The sequence below is a fragment of the Canis aureus genome, chromosome 10, assembly GCF_053574225.1.
Source record: "Canis aureus isolate CA01 chromosome 10, VMU_Caureus_v.1.0, whole genome shotgun sequence".
Lineage (NCBI taxonomy): Eukaryota > Metazoa > Chordata > Mammalia > Carnivora > Canidae > Canis > Canis aureus.
In genome coordinates this window covers 64,407,332-64,429,340 of record NC_135620.1, presented here as the reverse complement: position 1 = coordinate 64,429,340, position 22,009 = coordinate 64,407,332, and the positions used below count along the sequence as shown (strand labels likewise).

General features: G+C 43.6%; 1 protein-coding gene across 9 annotated transcripts in view; it reads right to left on the bottom strand.

The window, feature by feature from the left end:
* Positions 1–3,920: 3,920 nt before the first annotated feature.
* Positions 3,921–22,009, bottom strand: part of ZNF462 (zinc finger protein 462) — a 135,964-nt gene continuing 117,875 nt past the window's right edge. For 8 of the 9 annotated variants that reach the window (XM_077912805.1, XM_077912808.1, XM_077912810.1 and 5 more), the window contains 3 exons: positions 11,915–12,047; positions 7,488–7,611; positions 3,921–6,324 (listed from right to left, as the gene is read on the bottom strand). In XM_077912805.1, the coding sequence (XP_077768931.1) occupies positions 6,117–6,324; positions 7,488–7,611; positions 11,915–12,047 (465 nt within the window). In that variant the 3' untranslated portion in view covers positions 3,921–6,116. The remainder of the gene's footprint in view (positions 6,325–7,487; positions 7,612–11,914; positions 12,048–22,009) is intronic. The other variant, XR_013388248.1, reaches the window with a different exon arrangement.

The window sequence follows — 22,009 nt, the reverse complement described above, 5'->3', positions numbered from 1 at the left end:
AGGCCGGGCCTGCAGCCGCAGGCTTCCACACAGCCCCCCGGAGGAGGTGCTTTCAGCTTCGGGGAAGGTCAGAATTTCAATCTTGTGTTTTCACACATCTTAAATGGATTTCAGAGCCACTGGCCCTGCCCTGCTCGGCTCTGAGCGGCGCGGTGAAGCTGCCTGGCCGGCTGGCGGCTCCCCTCCCGCGTCGTGATGTGCTCTGGGGCAGGCAGCGTGCAGTCCGCCAACCACACTGAGCTGCTCCAGCCACGGGAGCAAACCCGGCGCAGAAACTGAATAGGAACAAGGCAAGTTTGCTTTCCGCCGCCGCTAATTCAAGAAGCCAGATAATTAAGTAGGCGGAGAAAGGAAGTATCCCTTCTGATTCCAAGAGCTGGCTCTCTGTCTCCTCGTTTCCTTCCTTTATTAGGTGGCGATGGTGGTGGTTGGTGGGCTCTGTGTTGGGGGGGCCCAGCAAGAGATCTGTCATCCCCGACCCTGGGAGGGAGCCGTTCCTGTCGTGTGGCAAACCTAATAGTAACTGTTCTCTGTTCTCGTCCGCTCCCCTGTCCCCTCCACTCAGCTCCACGTGGCCTCACAGCAGCTCCAAGTCTCCACCTGTCTGCCAACTCATCCCCCACCGGCCACTTTGGGTCCCACCTCAGAGACCAAGGTCATCGGCCCCATCTCCGTCTCCACCTGCACCTGCACCTGCACCTCTGGATGCACACGGAGACCACCTTCCCCTCCCCTTACCCCCCAACCCCCCAGGAGGAAAGAGTCCCTCTCCATCTGCAAAGCCCAATGCTCCCCTGTGGCCTGGATCCCAGGAGGAGTCTACTTGCCAGGTCCCCTGCCCCTACCATGGCTCCTTCCCCCAGTATGATGAACGTGTCCGAGGCTTTCGTAGTCCAGGAAAACGTCTTCTGCCACCCCTGCCTCTGGAGCTCCCCTCCCCGTGTCCGAGGCTCGCATCCACCGCCCCGCATCTTAACACAGTCTACCCCCTTGTCACAGCCACATGTCTCCCCTGCCATCGCCGCCAGCTCTGGCTTCTGCTCCCCCTGCCCCACAGCCAGTCACCACAGATGCCTAATCTTCACCACCTAGGGGACCTCCCCACCCATTTGCTCTTCACATCTGAGCAAGGCAGCAGGAAGATGGCCAAAGTGACCCCTTGAGGGGACTGCTGGTGTTCAGGGTGCTAAGGGTTTGTCTTCTTCTTCTTCTTCTTTTTTTTTTTTTTTTAATTTTCCAGAGAGAGAGCCTAGAGTTTCAGACAAAGACATTTTCCATCTACCAAACTGCATATTTTTACTTAGATATTTAAAAAAGCAATCTCAAGCTCCGAAAGAAAATGTAACATTGATGCCAAATCAGATGAGAACTAACACTTGGTATCAACAGGAATATATTTGAATTTAAAAAGGCTAGCTGCATCTGACAGCAATGTGTCTCAGCTCCTTAAAGTCTGAGCTGGAGTGGGGGCTGGGGAGGAGGAGAGTCTTCGGTACATGTTTATCAGGCAGGGGACAGGTGATAAGTAGGGTGACCACCTGTATCATGTGACCCGTAGAGTCAGAGGCGGCTTCACATCAGAGCTTAGGTTTAGGCTGGGTCTTAAAGGGGAGGTAATTTCTGGTAAGGAAAGGAGTTCACTGAAGGCAGAGGGAACGGCATGTTGCAGAGGCAGGTTGTCTGGAAAAGAACTGGCATTTTGGGGGGATAATGAGCACAAAACCTCGAAGCATCTTAGGATCTCTAGGACCAAGCGCTATCCCCTATCGCACCCCTGGGCCTGAAATATGGACAGTTGCAAGGAAAGAGCCCGTCCTATAGTAATGGTTGTTAAACTTAGGGCTAAGGACCCTCCAAATGCATAGGAGTCACCAGCTTCTCGTATGCTCTCCCTCAAATGTGGGCTTTTAGACAGGAAAGGCATTCACAGTCAGAGCCATCTGTCCCCAGGGATCCGGTATCCAGAGGTAGGTAGCCAATGGCCCAGCAAGCCCAGCACCTCCTGTGGTGCTCATCTTTCCCACGTTGCCCCTCTGGTCTCTATTCATGGGCTGCCCGAAGGAAGGTGCCATGCTTGTTGTTACAGTGGCTGGTGCCATATTTGCTAAAAAATACTGGTTAAGGGTGTGGGTGACGAGCCCAGCATCTTGTGCTTTATGAAGAATAGAGGGTTAATCACCCCTAGTTTCCAAAGAACACTTTTATGTAGTCCCTGATTGTGTGTGCAAGGTGTCCTTCTTGGGCACAGGGGCAGACAAAACCACACACTCCTCAGCTTTCTCAGGTTTAGCTGGGGCCCCATGACCTGATCTAGACCTTGAAGCAAGACTAGAAATGATGTGTGCTACTTCCTGGGTGAGGCCTGTAAGTACACCACCCAGAGCTCTCAACAATGATCCCCGGATTCATGGATTGAGATGGCAGCATCAGATAGGGGAGTGCGGGTTCCCGAGTCACCAGGTGGAAGTGTAACTCTATGGTTCCAAGGAGTGGCCTTGTGGCAGCCCCTACTGGGACTAATCTACCAGTACATTCCACTTCCTTTCCAGAAAATAAAGTGGGAATATGGATTAGACATCAACTCAACAAAAACACCGTTCATTTAATTGATGGCGGCCACAAGAGCTGTTTTGCCAACGATAAGTTCTACATTGCTTTCTCTTTAGAAAAAACACACAGAATGAACTTCTCAACTCAGTTTTAGAAAGGTTGAGTAGCTCTTGAGCATTTGATAATAAAAAATTACTAAGAAAGTTACTAATGAAAGAATTGATCTTTCATTTCTTTGCCTACCAGGAAGCTCTGAGCCAAATATATGGCTTATGCATGGCCTCTTGAGGCCAAATTTTTAGAACGAGCTCTGGACAAAAGATACATGACCCTTTCATCTCCTAACCCTGGTGAAGACGGATAGTATAAATCAGCTTGGAGTTTAACAGTCTGTGCTGATTTTAATGGACTCTTCTTCTAGTTTTCATGTCTACTACTTTTTCCTTTGATTTATAACAGGGTAGCTCAAATAATATTTTAATGATAATAATTACTGGTGCAGGATGCACAGTAAGGTAGTTTGTGGTAGTCGTTGTATCTTGCAATTAGCTTAAAATAACTGCTTATGGATTCAGGGTCCCCAGATGACATTTAATCACAAGTATTTTCTCTTTCTGAAGCTTCATACACAATTTTGACTTATATTTTTGATGGAAACACCCCCCTCCATGAAATTTCCCCAAATGGGGCTAAGTATCTGATGCAGAGATACCAATTCTTAAAATCCTAGCTCACACCTCACTTTGTTTTCCATACCTGTGTAGATTCAATGGCTTGAATTAGCTCTCATGTGCATGCACTGAATAACACTGTTGTTATTCCTACATTTCATATCTGTAGTCCTATCTGTAAATGATCTACAACAGATGCACATAGACACATGTGAAAAAAATTCTTTATTAATTTCTCACATTTCATTACAAAAATGTATGTTGCAAACAACTTGAATAACCTACTGGTGTGTTTTTGTTGTTTTTTAAAACCCTTGGCTTCAAGAACTCAGAATCTCCCTCTCTCCTATCAAGTATCGGGAAACACTGATTATTGGAGTCAACAGGTTCTCATTTTGCTATTTATTTTCTTCTCTCAAGCTCTGAAAAAAAATGTCCTCTGTATAAATTAAACAACAACAAAAAAAAATGTTGTAAATTCTATGTCATTACAGTCGACAGAATTATAATAATGCATCCAAAATGTGCGGCCACAAAATATCAGGTATATGTTTGAAAACAGAAAAAAATGACATTCTAGCCCTGTTAAAAGGATAATGGTCCCATATTTTTATTAACAGGTTAGCAAAACAAAATCCAATGGATTACAATATTTACATGTTATTTGAAAAATAAAGTAGTGATAAAAGCATGTCACAATTATTTTCTTTTTTTTCCTTTTTCTTTCTTTCTTTTTTTCTTTTTTTTTGTTTTTTTGTTTTTTTTTGTTTTTTTGTTTTTGTTTTTTTTGGTAACCATTACAAACACCCAATCCAGGTATGGAACTGTTTAATACATATGAAATGAGGCCAATTAAAAACAAATATGGACACAAAATGTTATCTTTGTCTAGATCACACTTTCCCCATTTTCTGTTTTCCACATGATGGCCCCCATCCCTAAAAAAAAAAAAAATTTAAATTAAAACAAACTCCCTACAAATAAAATTTCTTAACAGCAAGAAAATAAAAGAAGAACATGCTTTTCAAGTAAGGACTTATTCCACAAATGCAATATCTTTCCATGGATTTTATTTGAAGCTGTGTGGGACACTGTCATCTCAGCAATTCCCTGTCCCTTACTTCCCTCCCCCTCCCACAACCCTTCCAAGTAAAAAAAACAAAAAAAACAAAAACAAAAAACAAAAAAACAAAAAACAAAAACGAAAACAAAACAAAACATGAAAATCAAAGGACTCACACACACGCACATGAGCACACACACATCCAAGCACACATACACACACACACACACACAGAAACTTCTATAACCTAAGCTTCAAGGAAAGTTCTTTTCTACTTTTTTGGAATGAAACCTTTTGTTCACAATCAGAACATATTATAAATGTAGACTTAGATTTAGTCTAAGCTGCTCCCTCCTGAAAAAGCTAATATGGGGAAACAGAGCAGCTGGCAGCTAGATTAAGGAAAAAAAAAAAAAGTAGTTTTCCAGGCTCCTTGTAGGATATAAGTATTTCTTGTCCACTCTCACCAAAGGGATGGGATTCTAACACATCCCCTTGTCCTGCAAAATAAGTGAAAAACCCTCCCCCAAACACAATGCAAACAAAAACAGAACACAGATTTTAAAATCACACACAGAAGCCAGCCCATCCGAACAGAAATTATTTGTGTGAGACGGATAATGTGTTAATTTGACGAGCAACAAAAGGGTGAAGAGGACTTCCTCGTCTGGCCCACAAGCTGCATAGCTGTGCCGAAAAGTTTGGTTCTTTAGTTAAATTAAGAAAAAAAAAGTTAACTTCTTTGTTATTTCCATGTTTAAAATAAAAACATTCCTATTCACAAAAAAAACCCTAAATCTCCCTTGCCCCCAAATTAAAACAAGAACAACACGCACACAAAAAACAATTTATGTGAAAACTGAATTGTGCTGTGTTTGTAACACTCAAATTGATAGAAAATAAACATATGGCAAACAAAACTCCACAGTCACCATAAAATTAGCTCACATGAATCTACCAAATTCTAAATTATAGTTGAACACTAATAAACAGCTTACCTGGAATAAAGGATGACAATTCACAAACAGTTATCTAATAATTAAAGTCTGTTTCTTTTTTTTGTTTTGTTTTTTACTAAAATAATTAAAAAAATCACAGTATTTTAAGAAATAAAACCCACGTGGGGATTTTAAGCACAATTTGTGTTCCTTTCTTTAAAACTCTCTTTTTTTTTTTTTCTCCATTCACCGTCTTGCCCAGCAGTTCTCTCTACATTTAACCACGACGACGACAGGTAGTACTGACAAATGCAGAGAATTCCCTTGGTTAAGTTTGAGGTACTAGGAAACAGGTGACTGTTTTATGCAAAGCAGTTTTTTTGTTTTCTGTGTTTTTTTTTTTTTGTGGTTTTTTTTTTTTTGTTTGTTTGTTTGTTTTTTTTCCCAAAGCGGCTGCAGTTAGGTCTTGAAAAAGCTTAAGGTATTAAAACTAGAAAAACGCACCAAAAGATGTGCGTCAGAAAGTTGTTCCCCTAAGAGAAGTCTTCTACTGTCATGGAGCTTGTTTCCACATCCTGTCCAAGACCGCCACAGAGCACACCGTGCGCACGGGAGGTGCTTCCGTATTCCACAACAAATGACACTTCCAGGATGAAGATCCAGAAGAAAAGGTGTAGTGATGGAAAAGGAGCCACATATTCCAACCATTTAAATAACTTTAATTTACATACTCACTCACACAGGTACCAGTGCTTTGAAAATAGATTGTTCAGTCCTAAAAAGCAGCTTTGTTCTGTCTTCTTTTCTGTCCCCCCCCCCTTCTCAGCCCAAGCTGGCCCTCCCACTTTCTCATCACGGTTCAAGTACGGTTTGATTAAGAATTTCACCAAACGCTTATTCATTTTTGGCCTCTGCATTCTCCAGGAGAGATTTGTCAGCAGCTACTACACAGATGGCTACTGTTTCATTCTTTAGGGAAAAGTCTATCCCGATTGCCTCGTCATCTTCCTTTTCCTCTATAGAGGGCATCTTAATACTGTCCTCCACACTCTCTTTCAGGTGGATTTCTTCTCTGCTCACCGGCTTGGTGTCATTCAACGCCCTGGAAAAACATTGATGGTAGAGATGGATGGGTATGCATTTTTTTTTTTTTCAAATTAAACAAAAAAGTGTACTTATTTCCCTGGTCCTAAAAAGACCTTGGGGTTTCCTTTGTATAAATGCCACGAATGTAGGACTAAATTGCCAGTGATTTATCCTTGCTACAAGTTAGGCCTAGGTCATGTCTTTCTGGCATCTTATTAAAGATGTGAATCTACAAAAGTATCCATTATTATACTATGTTTTAATTACACCATGTATAATGTGGACACATTAACATGATTATTTTATTTTCCCTCATCTCCTGCATTGGTCACAGGTCATAAGTGATAGGAGCAAGAACTGTCTTTTGCTCAGGCTCATCTGTGGAGCCCACAAGTTGGAGATTGGCCATCTTTATTAAGACTAAAAGAGGAACTCGGGTAAAGATTTATGGATGGGTCCAGAAACAAAGCATACAAAGAGCAAAAACCTAAAGAAGGGACCCATGTCTTGGGAAGCTTAGTTATATTCTCTGAAGTTTCGATGGCTTGGGGCTTCTGGGGCATTTTCTACTCAAGGACCAACTCCTAGGTTCTCTCTGTGTCTCATGGCTAAGAGTGCCTCATCTAGGGGACAGTTTTATGTTCAAGTGTTTTACGGGTATGCTCCCACCTACCTGGGAGGCAGGCAGAAGCTGGCTCTGTCCCCGAGGCAGAGCATTGAAGGCACCAAGAGGTGCGAGGGCATGTTCAAGGCCACTCAGGGAATGAGTCATCACAGAGGCAGGAACAGAAGCCAGATCTTTTGACCCCGGTCCACGCTCTATCAGAGAATGTCATGCTAATGAAAGCTGAAGGGACACTGGCTGGAGAAGAGCACTAAACTTCCACGCGAGGGCTTGGGTGGGATTTGTCATTCGTAAAGACGATTTTTCCACATTTGACTGGTGTCTGGGTGACCATTTAAAAAACCAACAGAAAAGAACAAAACCTAGTTCCTGACAACTGCCTCTCCTCCCATGCCCAGAAGTGTGACACTGAGGGAGCGGTCTATGGATTGTCAGGGGAACCAAAAAAAAAAAAAAAAAAAAAAGAAAAAAGAAAAAGAATAAAAGAAAAAGAACCTGCTCTCCCTGCCACTTCTCACTCTGGGCAAAGGCGTTCCTGGGATGGCTCAACTTACATGCCGTGTCTCAGCACGTGCCTTTCCCACTCAGAGCCCTGTGAAAACGCCCGTCCACAAAATTCACACGGAAAACGCTTCTCGGTGTTAATAGCAGCCCCACGGTCGGAAAATCTCATCAGATCTGTGAGGAGAAAACAGAAGTGTTACCTGTGCGCTGTGGGAGGTGGAAGACGTGAGTCCACATTCGTTAGGAAACCTCCTCTCCTTCCTTCACTCCTGAAACCATCCGTGAAGGCACTTCCACATTCCTTACTCTTTCTCCTACTGGCTTTTCACCTAAGGGTGCTCTCGGCTAGTTCTCAAGAACCGCTCCTGGCTCCCTGGCCCCCCAGTGTCCTCCAGGCCTCCGCACTGCCCCAGCTGCTTCCATAACAGGTAATCTGGGTCTTTCTGGCCTGAGGAACCCCTTCTGTCCATTCCAACCATTTTTTCCTACCAAATCTCTTCCTTCTGAGATGCTTTGTCAGTGCCTCATGGGTTAGCACCTACCCGACGTGGGGTTCCCTTTGCTCGCTAAAAGGAATACAGCAGCACTGGACCAGGTTATGCGTAGCAGACCTCAGGGCTCTGACTCATTCCAAGTAAGGCTGAGAGCTCACCTGTCATGGATGTCATAATCACCTCGCACGGAGGCTACGGGCCCTGAACGAGATCTGCAAGCGAAGAGCCTAGTGTGAACGAGAATCCTGGACAACAGGGCGGCCAGGATGTGAAAGCATGTCCTCAGCTGGTGAGGGACCCTGGCCGGCTGCCTGGCATCTACTCGTCAATCGATGGTATTCCTGAATGTGGGGATACAGACATTTCTGGCCAGGTCTGTTGTAAACATCAGATATTGACTGTCGTGTTGTTTCCTCCACGGCGCTGGGCACATGTTAGGGGTCTGATAAATGTGGATTGGCTGGCTAATTGTTTACAGACCACCCCTCCTGGCAGACTCAAAGAGGAGAGCTCACATGGCCTTTGTGCTCTCCTGAGTCCTGGGCCCATATGTCTTGCATTATACCACAGAGGGCCCGTCTTCATGTGGGTGAAAAACAGCAGGACCGAGATAGTCCTGCAGCCACGCTGCGACGTGAGGGCGGCGTGCAGGCAAGTGCCCACTGTCTCTACGAATCTGATCGCTCTGCGCCTGTACACGCGTGATGTTACAGGAGGAGGTCTCCTGGTTGAAACACTCCATCCCATAAAACCCTCAGGATGACGTTAACGGGATAGGTGTCTCTGTGCTGCCTTAATCTTTAGCACAAAAAGCTATGTGAATGGGGCCAGTTTTAACAAAAGATGAAACATTTTCTCACAAATTAAGAAGATCACCACACAAGCCATTAAAAATAATTGCACAGACTATCTTCCTTGATTCTTTTCATTGGAAATGAGACAGCACCATCTGCTCTGCGCATTAATTCCTTAGCAGGGATTATCTTGGGCAAGAAATCAACAGAATGCCTTCCTGACTCCTCCCAACTGCATAATGAGAGGGGGCGGGGAGGATTCTGCTTGGGTTAATTTTGATTTCTTCATGCCTGGCTTCTTCTCTTTCAAATTCTCTCTGAGCTTCCTAGGCAGGACCCGCAGTGTGGCCACGGGCAGTCTTCCTTCCAGTTCCCGGGTTGGAAAGGGCACTGGCAGTGGGGTAGCTGCAAGGGCCTGAGCCCCCTGAACGGAGTGCGCCTGATGAAAGGCTACGTTGCCAACGAGGGGTATGCTCCTGGCACATTTGCTCCTTTACCCTTAGGAAACATGAAACCAGTCATCTATTCTTTCCAATGGCTCATGCTGTTTCATCCTCAAAGGAGGAGACCAGTCATTACCTGTCACACATCAAATAGCTCTCCATCAGCCCTGAGAGCTGCACTAAAGCCACCTCCCGCTCTACTCCTAGAAGACAGACTGTCTGGCAAAAACACCCCGAGGCTATTGTGTGCCATTTCTTCTTGTTGGCAAGAATATACCTAGATGGTGGAAAATTGATTCAAAGGAGATGAGACAAAGGAGGCTGTTCTTTCAAGAATTGCGAGCAGGGTGGGGGGTGGGCTAGGCTTGTACTGCCCATTAACAACACTTGGAGTTACTCATGTAAATCCCCTATGCTCAGAGAAGGGAAGCATGCTCCTCCACCCCAAGACTCTTCTTTCCCCCATGTGGTTAAGGCTCAGGAATGTGGGTACTACACTTTCCAGTGCAAAGCTAGCAGCCACCAGGAAACTGAACTGGTCTGATGCCATAGTGCCCCTGAGAAGGGGGCAGCCACACCGGCCAAGCAACAGTTATTTGCCTGGTGCCCCCCCTCCCCCAAATCCCTAACTGTTACCTGTTTTTCTAATTTGCTATGCTTTCATTTTGGAGGAATCACAGAGGAGGGGAGGACCAAAGGGGTTCTTGCCTCTGCAATGTGTATAACCTCTAAAATCGTATGTGCTCAGCTTTAGAGATTAAAAAAAGTCACAGCATCCAACAAGGAATAATTTATTTCCTGGAGAGGAACAGCAGGGCACAGAGCATCATGAAGCAAAAGGAGCCTCTGTACCCTCTGTCAAAAGCATCCTCTTCCAGAGAACTTTGGTAACAGTGCACAGACGTTAAAGAATTCATCACTAAGAACATATTTGTGAAATGTTAAAAAAAAAAAAAAAAGGAAAAGGAAATTAGGAACCATGCTTCCTCAGATCATAGCCATTTTCTTTGCAAGCAATGGATCACTGCGGCCTCTGCTAATAAAAGCTGTCACTTTACAAGGGCAGTCAACCCGGATGGTAGGATGTTTTCTTTGTCCATTTATTTTTTGAGGTTGACCACGGGCAAGGTGGCTCTGGAGGGCCGGCGGTCCCTGCTGTGGTTTTCACTGGGGGGTTTAGGGGCCCAATGGCTCCTCGTGTTGCAAACCTGTGGTCTCCTGCTATGGTGTCATGGTGGGAATGGAGTGGAAGTGGGCCCGGTCAGGAAAAAGAACAGGGGGGAGCCTTCGAAGGAAATGGCCCCCAAATAGGCTTCAGTAGGCCCACAGACAGACGGAGCAAGGAGGAAAAACAAAGATATTCTGCAGGGGTGCACCTCAGAGTGAGGCCCGGAGGGGATTCAGGGCTAAGGCTCCCTTCACCTTAGAACATTCCACTGCCCAAAGGGTTGGGGAAATGGGATGTAGTGTAAAGAGATTGTGTCTTTGGAGCCCAAAAGACCTAAATTCAGCCTCCAACGTATGATGGTTTTGTTTTGTTTTGTTTTTCCCCCTTAAAATGAGCTCTTAAATTTTCTGGGCCTTTATTTCTCCATTTGTAAAATGGTAATACTACCACATACACTGCAGGGTTATCATCACTTATGAGGTGATTACTACGTTCTAGGAATTGGGCTGGTGTCTTGTATGTGATCTCATTTAAGCTTTCCGCAACTCTAGGAGGTAGGTGATATTATTCTTGTGATAGATGATGAGTGCATACGGGACAAAACACTTGACCCAAAGTCACAGAGCAAGTTTAGCAGGATAACTGGGAGTCAAATCCAGGAGCCTTGACATTATATAAGATTAAGGATAAAGGATTATATAAAACCCACCAACACTGGATCTGGCACATAAGGAAGCCTGATGCTGGTAACTAACACCATCCTTCTGTTATCTATGATGTTTGTTATCCACGTGCTTTTGATGAATCTGCAATCATTAACCTAACAGAACCTAAACCCATATTCTTCTATGCGCCGTCTGGGGATTTCCACAGTGTTCTATGTTGAACAATATAGAACGTCAACCCTAGGCCATACACATGTATGCTTACCGCTAAATATACTTTTGAGAAACTTTATTTGCAAAGTAACAGTAGGCTCAGAGGAAACTGGAAAAATAGTACAAAAATCCCATGAAACCTTTCCCCCTAAACACCTGGCTGAATGAAAACAGTTGGCCTCTTCCTCCCTCTTTACAAAGCAAAAAGAGCATCAGAAGAGGGTTTAGGAAAGGGCCAGGCAGAGGGACTTCTGGGAAAGCTCAGGGCTCAAGTCCTTTGCAGTCTGCCCCCTACCCCCCAACCCCACGCAGCCTCAATACCTAAGCACCCGATGGGAAGTTCATTTATATTCCCCCACAGCTTTACGGTGTCCTCTGCCTCACTGCCTGCCTGTCCTTACTGTGAAGATCCCCTAGACACCAGCTTTCCTTATTAAAAACAAATCACCACCATAGGTTTTTAAACAAACATATAGCTCTAGTTAGAGAGAAAAGGTCTGTCTTCCTTGGAGTTCCCAGAGCTGGTAATAGTTTACGAAGACATGGCCCTTGACACGTTTCTGAACTCAGTCTGTTCTGCTACTTAACTAAGAAGGATCATTCCTTCTGTTCCTCCTCCAACAACCTTCTGCCTCCCTTCTGTCTCACCATGGACGTGCTAGATGCCAGCTGGGCCTCCGAGGGCAGGGCTGAGACTAACCTCTGTCAGCAGCCTTGCTGCTCATTTCCTCTTCCTTGTCCTCGTCCTCACTGCTGGAGCTCTCCATCTTTTCCTTCATCTGTTCCAGCTGATCCAAGTTAACCCGTCCAACCAGCTCAAAATTACGGCTCACCTGAAAGAGGTCCAAACAAAGAAGAGAATAATGAACCACACACGGGATGGGGGCTCTCCCCGGGGGGAAAGATCTTTCCACCATCATTTTCCCTGGACCGTGTGTTTTTGGAACCAGGACCAAACAACACCAGCGCCGCAGAGGCCCTTTACGCTTGGACTGTGCCAGAGATGGATCTGAACCTCACCCCCGCGTTCCAACATTTTTAGAGGAACATTGGACAACCTTCCTCACCAAATGCAGTAAAAGAATACGAGCTCTGGTCAGCAGGAAAGCGAGGTATCACAAAGCCTGGGGGATAGGCTAGATGTCCAATAACACTTTTTGAGCTGAATTCAAAGGTGTAATTTTTGTAAACTATCCAAGGTTCAAATACCTCTGGAGGTGAAGAGGCTCCCTAAGTACCCTGAAAAGCAGCATGAGAGTCACAACCTTCCTCTCCATGGTCTCATTAACCGGGAGGGCCATGGGCGGCCCCAGCTTAGGCCAGATGACGACTAACTGACTCCCGACTCCATAAATGGAAGACAACACTGTTACTGTTAGTCTGTTTTTGAAGCTATTGATTAAGGCTGGGATTACCTGAGAAAAAAGTCTAGATGAGTAACCCCTAAAAAGCCCTCTGAGTGTTAACTAGGGCTGTAAAAGGTGGTTAGAATAATGTGGGAATCCAAACTTTCTTCCAAATAATGTCCAAGGGTTAGATAAAAATCCACAGTAGGAAAATTTTATAATGATGCTATGTTTAGGAGTCTCACATCAACAGTAGCACAAAATTCACCTTCTTGACTAATCTATTTTCGGAACCTCTCCAGTTGTATGCATAGAATTATTAGGAATGACAGGTGAGCACGGACTCAAGCCAACATGTCTCAAGCCAATCAACAGCGATGGGCTTATTCCTCTGTAGAAGGCGCTGTGCTCCCCCTGTTGAGGGTCAGGAATGGGACCCACAAAGATGAATGAGACTCAGTCCTGGCCTCCAGAGGCTCACAGTTTATTAGTTGAAGAGGGAAGGCAGACATCATTGAGATTCAAAGGTAGATTTACATAGCTGCTACAGTAGAGATAGAGCATATTGAGGGCACAGGAGAGGGAAAGGGAGAATTTACAAGATAATCCCAAAATACTCTCTGGGACCAGACTGGAACAAAGACTTGCTGAGCACCACCAATTCCATATGCCTGGCAGATGGGAACATTCTCATCAACTGTGGCAAATGGGAGAGAAAGAGACTCAGAGTACCAAGGCCAATAGTCAGTCCTATGAAAAGACTTAATATTGCCCCAACAACACCCTGTAGAAGGTAGGGAGTATTTAAAAGGAGGAAGAAAACTCGGGATAAAAGCTCTTTTAAAATGAGAGAAACAGGGACCCCTGGGTGGCTCAGCGGTTTAGTGCCTGCCTTCGGCCCAGGGAGTGATCCTGGGGTCCTGGGATCGAGTCCCGTGTCGGGCTCCCTGCATGGAGCCCGCTTATCCCTTTGCCTGTGTCTCTGCCTCTCTCTCTCTCTATGTCTCTCATGAATAAATAAAATACTTAAAAAAATAAAATTAAATTAAATGAGAGAAACAGGGGTGCCTGGGTGGCTCAATAGGTTAAGCATCTGTCTTCAGCTCAGGTCACGATCTTGGGGTCCTGGGATGGAGCCTTGCATTGGCGGGGGGGGTGTCCCCTGCTTAGTGGGGGGCCTGCTTCTCCCTCCCCTGCACCCCCTCCACTGATGCTCTCTCTCCTTTCAAATAAATAAAATATTTAAAAAAAATTAAAAAATAAAATGAGAGAAACAATGGATTGACCTAACTGTAATAATGCCATCCATGAAATCGGTTAACACTCGACTCTGAAAACAAGTCAACATGAGGGAAGAAAGATGTTTTTACATCTTTCTTGTTTTTACACTAAAACGCTCAGGGAAGGCAAGATCTTATTTTGGTGATTTGCAAAATTAATTAAAATGAACAATAAATAGACTCAGTTGAGAAGGAGGAAGAGTCGAGTTCAGAACCTTCATATTTCTCTTTCCTCCCTTGAAAGAGTTCACGGTAAGTCTTCAAAGGGCTGTGGCTTGCAGCACCTTCCTACCTGGATTTATTACTATGCCTCACTCTTACAGACCCGAATCTTTCCTTGTTTGTTTTTATGACATAAAAGCAAAAAGAGAGAGCACAAGGAGCATGGGCTTTGAAGTCTGATCCCGGTTCAAGTTCAGAGTCTGCCATTAACCACGAGACTGTGGGCAAGTTACTCAGCATCCACCCTCAGCGTCCTCGTTTGTAAAACGGGGTCAGCATACTACCTGGAACACAATCGTTCCCCAAAATGTAGTTTCCTCCTTCTTTCTGGGAATGTGGCCTTTTCCAATTTTGGCTTTTGGAAACACTTATAACAAGCATCGTAGATGCATATTTATGAAGTTATGTTTAGCCACAAAGTCTACATTTTAACCAAATAGCGTTTATGACAAATATTTGAATAAAAGTTTTCTGGGTTGCCAGGTTTTCAGGAAAATGAGATAAGGTTCCAGTTTACCTAGCTTTGAAATCTGTGTGAAGTCACATATCCTTAAGTGACCAATCCGTAGAAGGCAGCCTTTTCTGACCACATCCCTCCACTTCCCATCTCTAGCCAGGGCAACGGCAGGTGTGTGTTAAGAGGCATGAGGGGTGGCCCTTGCCAGGAAATGAAAAGAGCAAAGCCAAGAAAGGTCAAAAAGAATCCTCAAATGCCTTCTTTAATCAGTATACATTCACTCATTTCTTCCTTCCTTCCTTCTTTCCTTCCTCCTTCCTTCCTAGGGCCACTTCCCCTGCCCCAGGGCCCCATGCTAGATGTAGGAGCCCCTGATTCTCAAGGAACTCATGGTGACATAAGGAGCTCCGTCACAAAACCAAATGTTATCTTTTTTCCCTCCTTCTGGGTTTCTTTGAGGCCTGTATTTGCCCATTTCCCCATCACCATCATCCCTTCTCCGGAAAACTGTTAACATTTTGGATTCTGCACGATTTTAAAAGAGCACGTGACATTTCTATGGCATGATGTTCATCTGGGGCTAGCCTACGATGTATTTGTCCTTAAGATTCATAAAATATTTGTTAGGTATTAAAAGATAAAAAGCAAAAACTAAATATCTTGCTATTTAACTAGAAGGTTTTAAAATAAAAACTCTAAGAATTGGATTCTTTTTGTGTGTGTGTTGGATTCTTACTAAACTTTAAATCCCCAGTCAGCCATCTAATAATATTAATCTTCATACAAAAAAGGAAGACTCTCCTGCTGCATTAATTTATTTATTAAAAATATTTATTTATCTTAGAGAGAGAGAGAGAGAGAGACCGAGAACATGACTGTAGGGAGGCGCAAAGGGAGATGGAGAGAGAAACTTTAGCAGACTCCTTGCTGAGCCTGGAGCCCGATGTGGGGCTTGATCTCACGACCCTGAGATCATGACCTGAGCTCAAAGCAAGAGTCAAACGCTTAACCGACTGCCATCCATCCAGGGGCCCCTCCATGCTGCATTAAAAACATGAGCAATTATTTGAGCTATTATTTGGACTTTGAACTATCTCAAAGGTATTAGGACTTTATCACATTCACTTTTAATTAATTATTTTTTTAGTCATGAGAGACACGCAGAGACATAGGCAGAGGGAGAAGCAGGCTCCCTGCGGGGAGCCCAATGCAGAACTTAGTCCCAGGACCCCGGGACTATGACCGGAGCCAAAGGCAGGCGCTCAACCACTGAGCCACCCAGGTGCCCCATCATATTCATTTAAAAAAAAAAATCATACATGATTTTAAAAATGGAGGTATAGTTAACATACCCTGTGACATGAGTTTTGGGTATACGATAAAGTGACTGGTTTCTACATTACGCTCTGCGCACCACCAGTGTGGCTACTACCAATCACTGTACATCACTGTTACAGTCCCATCCACCGTATTCCCCATGCTGTTCCTCTCATCCCCATGACTGACGCAGTCTAGGGCCGGGAGCCTGTATCTCCCACTCCCCTTCACCCACTCTGCCCATCCCCCACCACCCTCCTCTCTGGCAACCATTGGTTTGTTTTCTGTATTTATGGGTCTGTTTCTGCTTTTTGTTTGTTCATTTGTTTTTTCGATTCCACACTTGGTTCTTGTCTTTCTCTGTCTGACTTATATCACTTAGCATCATACCCTCCGGGTCCCTCCTTGCTGCATTGTGGAGCCACCATCTCTTACCTGGAATATTGCAAGCTGCACCCCCACCTCCTGCCCCGCACCCCTGCTCCTTTCCTGGCATCCATTCTTGCCCCTTCTTGCATCTATTCTCCAGTGTGGTCTGAGAGAGTAAAACTATGTAAATCTACTCATGGCAATTTCTGCTTGCCCTGAGGATAAAATCTGACTTTCACCATAGTTAGGAATGGCCAGCTATCTTCTTACACTGGCCCACCTTCTCCAGCCCACCTGAACTGACGTTCCCGGAATACACCATGCTCTTGACTTTGTGCCTTTCACTGCATGTGCTGCTTTCTCTACTGGGGATTCTTTCCACTGCCTCCTTCACATGGTAACTCGTCTTCCAGCCCTGCTTCCGTGTCACTACACCTGAGGAACCTTCCCTAAACTCCTTCTTGGTTAAATATCCTTACTTTCTGCTTCCACAGTGCTTTCCCCTCTCCTTTTGATAACTCATTCCAGTCAGTGGTTGTCTGGGGCCTGTCACCCCCACTGACCTGCAAGCTTCATGAGGATGGACAGACATCCTGTGCATCCCGTTCACAGCTGGATCCAGGGTCAGCGAGAGTGGGTGCTGCTTTCACCTGCTGCCTACTGCACATCTTTCTTTTAACTTATCTCTCTTTCCTATTCATGGTCACAAAGAATCATTGGAAAATAGAAAAACTTCAAGTCTAACTACCTCTGTGTATATACAACTGTCAACAATGTATTGTATTTCTGTAATCCTGTTCTCTATGCATAGATTATTTAATGCTGTAACCATATTAAAACGTGTGTGTATCCTGCCTTTTTATGCCCGACATGGTATAAATATCATTTTTATTTTTTATTTTTTTAAATATCATTTTTAATCACTATCTATGTATCTTATCCAGTGCATAATATTGTGGTTTACTTGACTTCTTCCATAGGATTCTTACCTTTGGCTCCTATTAAAAATGCAGCAATAAATCTTACTGTATATAAATTATACAGTTTTCATTCTTTCACATTTAGCTTTAATTTTATAGGTTAAATTTCCAGACAGGAAATTATAGGATCAAAGTCAAAGGCCACGGACTTTATTCAAGTTCCAACTGATTTCCAAGTTGGCTTCTGAACTGATCATACCAGTAAGTTACTTTCTGGACCTAGAGACTGGTGGGTATCTGGTGCAGAGGACATATTGAGGGAAATTCACTTCTTTCTCTGGAGGTACACAGAAATGTATTACTCTGTTTCCCAAAAGGCCCACAAAAGAGGGAGAAAGAGCAAAGCTAAAGAGTTTGAGATTTAGAACCTGGCTCCTTGTAGCCTTTGGAAGGCAAAACTAACCATACATGTGTTTGAAGGTTTGGACTGTTCAGATACATAATCCCTCAGACTATAAAACTATATATAGACCCTTATATCTTGTGAGAGTTAGTTGTGATTGCCTACAAATCCAAAGTCCTCTGTGAAGGCCACTCGCCTCTAAGAATGTGAGATGAAGTGCCAAGAACCAGCAAAAAGCTCTACCTGTTAACACTGGAGAGTTGACGCCGTCAACCCTTCCACGCTCACGCTAGATATGCAACCTCCACAACTGTGTTCGTCTTTTTGTTTGTTGTTTTTTAACCACGCAGCACAATGAATGAATTTTCCTAGCGTATGAACGAATTTCCATACTTGAGGCTTATTCTACAGGGAGAAGCATCACACGATTTACAAATACTACCAAGTTGAACATACATCTTCATGCTCTCCTATGGTGTGGTAAACCCAGTCTCACAGGCAAGCCTGCTGTAACCTTGCCGGTTAACGAAAGAATGAAATCAGACACCCTTGTCCTCAGATTACTTAGCAGACATTAAACTGGGGAAACTGTGATGAGAAGAATGCTGTAATGTTTCCAGAGCTCCCCCTCCTTCTTACTTAACATCTGTACCTTCGAAAGGGACATCCTGTCAGGATGTGCACATCACCTAATATTGCATGTTCCTGTTAAAAAGAAAGGCCAAAGTGAACATTTTTATTTCCAGAAAAAGTGACACGAGAGAACATGGAAAAACTGCCTCTTACATCAGAAATGCCCATCTCAGCTAAGGATGTGTAGCACCGACAAAGACTTTAAAGGCCTTACAGCACAGGCTGGCCAACTTTCTGCAGAGGGCCAGATAAGTAAGTATTCCAGGCTTTCTGCACCACCTAGTTTCTGTCACAGATACTCAACTGCTGCTGTAGCTTGGAAGTGGCCACAGACACTACGGAAATGGGTGAGCATGGCTGTGTTCCAATACAACTGTGTTTATGGATACTGGAGTTTGAAATTCATATAATTTCACGTGTCATGAAATAGTACTCTTTGGATTTTTTTTCAACCATTTAAAAATGTCAAAACCATTCTTAGCTGGTGGGCCATATAAACACAAGCAGTGGGTTGGATTTGGTCCATGGACCAGGGTAAGCCAGCCTCTGTGATTTACAGTATCAGGTGGTCTACCCAACGATCTTTGCCCATCCTTGAAAGTCAGAATGGGAATGAAATCAGTAGGACAAAGTTCAGCAAAGCATTGTCTCCATAATTTCTTATAGGAAGGCGGTCAAAGGTGTAAGTAAAAATCTTGAATTCTCGGATCAGAGCATTTTGATCAGAGCTCCCATAAAAGCTTCTAGAAGGGATATTCAGCTAAGTATATTAAAGTTCTATGGGAGATAAGCCGGGACACCATATTTGCTTTGTACCGTACTGCCCTATTTCGTAGATACCTTTATCAAGAACTTAACGTGCTGGGTTATGGTTCTTTATTTAAGCTGTGTCACCTCCTTGCTTCTAAACTCTTCCAGGGTAGCAACTGTTTCTTATTAACTTTATATGCTCAGTGTAGGGTATAAGATTGGTCACCTAGTTGACACACACACAATAAATGTTGTTTGAATTTACTGGTGACACACAAACCGTAGGAGATCATCAAGTATAAAGAACTTCATAATATCATACCCAATGATAAAAATTTGCCTGCTACTAAGAATAAGATCAGGCATTTTCTAGAAGATTTTGTTTCAGTTCTTACCAAATATCTATTATGGGCTAAAAATTAACCCACTCGTTTTCACATGTATCATTTAAGCTTTATGATCATTTGGAGAGGTAGGAGTTACCTTCCATATTTGTGGGTGAGGAAAACAACACAAAAGAAGCTAAGAGATAAAGCTAGGATTAGAACTCACATCTTCAGATGACAAGGCTCCATCTTTCCCCATAATAATGCAAATCATCTGTAGAAATGCAAACTTACAAAACATGTAAAAATTATCCATGGGATGCCAACTGAACACTAGAAGGAGACAGAAAAAAAGCACTGCGACTGTAACATTGCAAATTCGATTGAATAGAGGAGTAGCATCTTTTGAGAATTTTTCTTCAAAATAAAAACCTTTCTAAGCACAGTAAGAATAAAGGCTGGCAAAGTACCCAGGAGGCTATAGAGCACAGAGGTCAAGGAGAATATCTAGTTTCTTTTGTAATCACTGAGTCAGAAGCAGAAAACATGCTTCTGCCCATCCTAACTTGGCAAAAGCCCAGACAAAACTAAGTCATTTTGAGACTCTTGGGATAACTGCAGTCGCAAGTACTCAAGAAAGCCAAGTGAAAGGTATCGTCAAGAAAGTCAAAGAACTTCAGTGCTGGCGAACTGAGCTGTTGCTAATCCCCTGAACTTGAAATCCAGAGGGCAAAGATGTGGATGGTGCTTCCACATTTTGCTTATGTGAACAAACGGGATACTTGAAATTTCCGATTGGAAAAGCGATTTCATAATATTGATTTATTTAGCAAACAGCAACCAGACACTTTACTGTATGCAGGGTACTAGGACCAGGTGTTGGAAGAAAAGACAGATAAATAACATGGTTTCCATTTTAAGAACGTTGCATCCGATGGCAAGATAGAGACTTGTTAAAATGAGTTACGGGGTGTAAGTTGAGGCAGGACGAGATATGTGCCTTTACAGAGAAAGAACAGGCCTGTGGAAGCTTGGAAGCAGGAGCAATTCACTTTGGAGAGTTTAGTGGACAGTTCAAAAGATATAGGCGAAGAACACTTGCAAATGTCTGCTGGAAAAACACCATGTGAGGTTCTGCTAGGCACGTCCCTCTGACAAATGGTCCAACCTCTCTTGATCGTCTACTTCTGATTTCTCGGTCTTCCAAAATTCATGAAAGAAACCGGGTCTGTGGCTGACAGATCAAGAAGCAAGCCCAATATAAGGGAAAGCAGAGTTGAAGTGACGTAATCTTCAGGAGAAACCTCCAGCTCACACAAATCCTCACAGGCGATCATGATACAGCTGCTGGCATTCAGTTCCAAAATTAAATACAATCCCAAAAACTGTGGCCAAAGGTGTGTTTTATGATCTGGAATCAGGGGAAGGTTCTTCTTTTGTTTTATTTTTTCTCCTTTCCTTTGCTGGACACAAATGTCCTATGGGATTCTTCTGCCGCTGTGGATTTCACTAGTCCAGAAAGCTAAACAATTTTATTGGCATAACTGAAATGTTGGTGATTCCTCCTGAGCTTAATGTTCAGCTGCTTCTCCCAAACTGGCAAAAAGTAAGAGTAAAAGATACGAGTTCCTTAGAGTTCGGCCGCCTGAGGCTCCATTTGTATAAAAAATTAAAAACATTTCAAAGTAAATTCAATTAGTGAATGTGTATTGCCTGAATAGACTATCCTTCTAAATTTAATATAGCGAACATGACAATTTTATGAGCAAACCAAGTTAGAGATAATATATTTTTATGTTCCTTAAACTAGCAAAGAGACTTCAGAACCATAAAGAACACTAACAAGGTACTGCATATACTTAAACTTTCTTTAAAAAAAAAATGTGTTTCTTAAATGTGAGAAGTACAAGATCTTTTTTTTTTTTTTTTTCATTCTTCATGACTTTGAGGTTCTTGAATATGTGGTCTTCATCTTTCACTAGCATTACTAATAAATGGTGCCACTGATGTATGACTTCACTGTGTGTGTTGGGGGGAGGAGAGAGAGAGAGAGAGAGAGAGAGAGAGAGAGAGAGAGAGAGAGAAAGAGACAGGGAGGGAGGCAAGGAACGAAGGAGGGAGGGATTGAAGGCATGGAGCAGTCGGCCTCTACAAGACCCAGTGAGACTGGAGAAAACAGAACTGAAGGGCGAAAAAATAAAATTTCAAATAGCCTGTACTGTTTACTTTAGATTCCAAGAGATTGCAAGTGAGTCTTTGGTCACTGGTGCAAAGATAAAGGTCTAGGAAGACAAGATGCTGTGTGTCATGTAAAAAATGAGGGTTACTGTCATCCCTCTTCTACTTCACTCGGCTTCTGAGGATAAACATGGCAGCGTGCATCCAGGGCTCCTGGGAATCCGATTCTTAAATAGAAAGGTGCATTTGACTTCAAGGATCCTTCCTGTTGTACCAGGATTCTGACTAGTCCATGAATGACAGGTCTATGGGCTTTGCAGGTGAACTCTACGGGCTTTGCAGGCGAATTCTAAAGGTTGGGGTGTCCAGGTCTTTCTAATAAAATCCTTGGACTGAAAACATCCTACAGTATCTCTTAGTTTTTTCTATAGATTCTCTCCACTACACAAAATCACCTAAAGCCATTTGTGGAAGAATATAATGAGCAATGCACTCAGCATATAGTCCAACTTGGGGGCAGGGGTGGGGGGAAGCAGTAAACCTTACTTTAGAACCAATTGCTAAGTCTCCTGCACACGTTATTTGTGGCAGGTT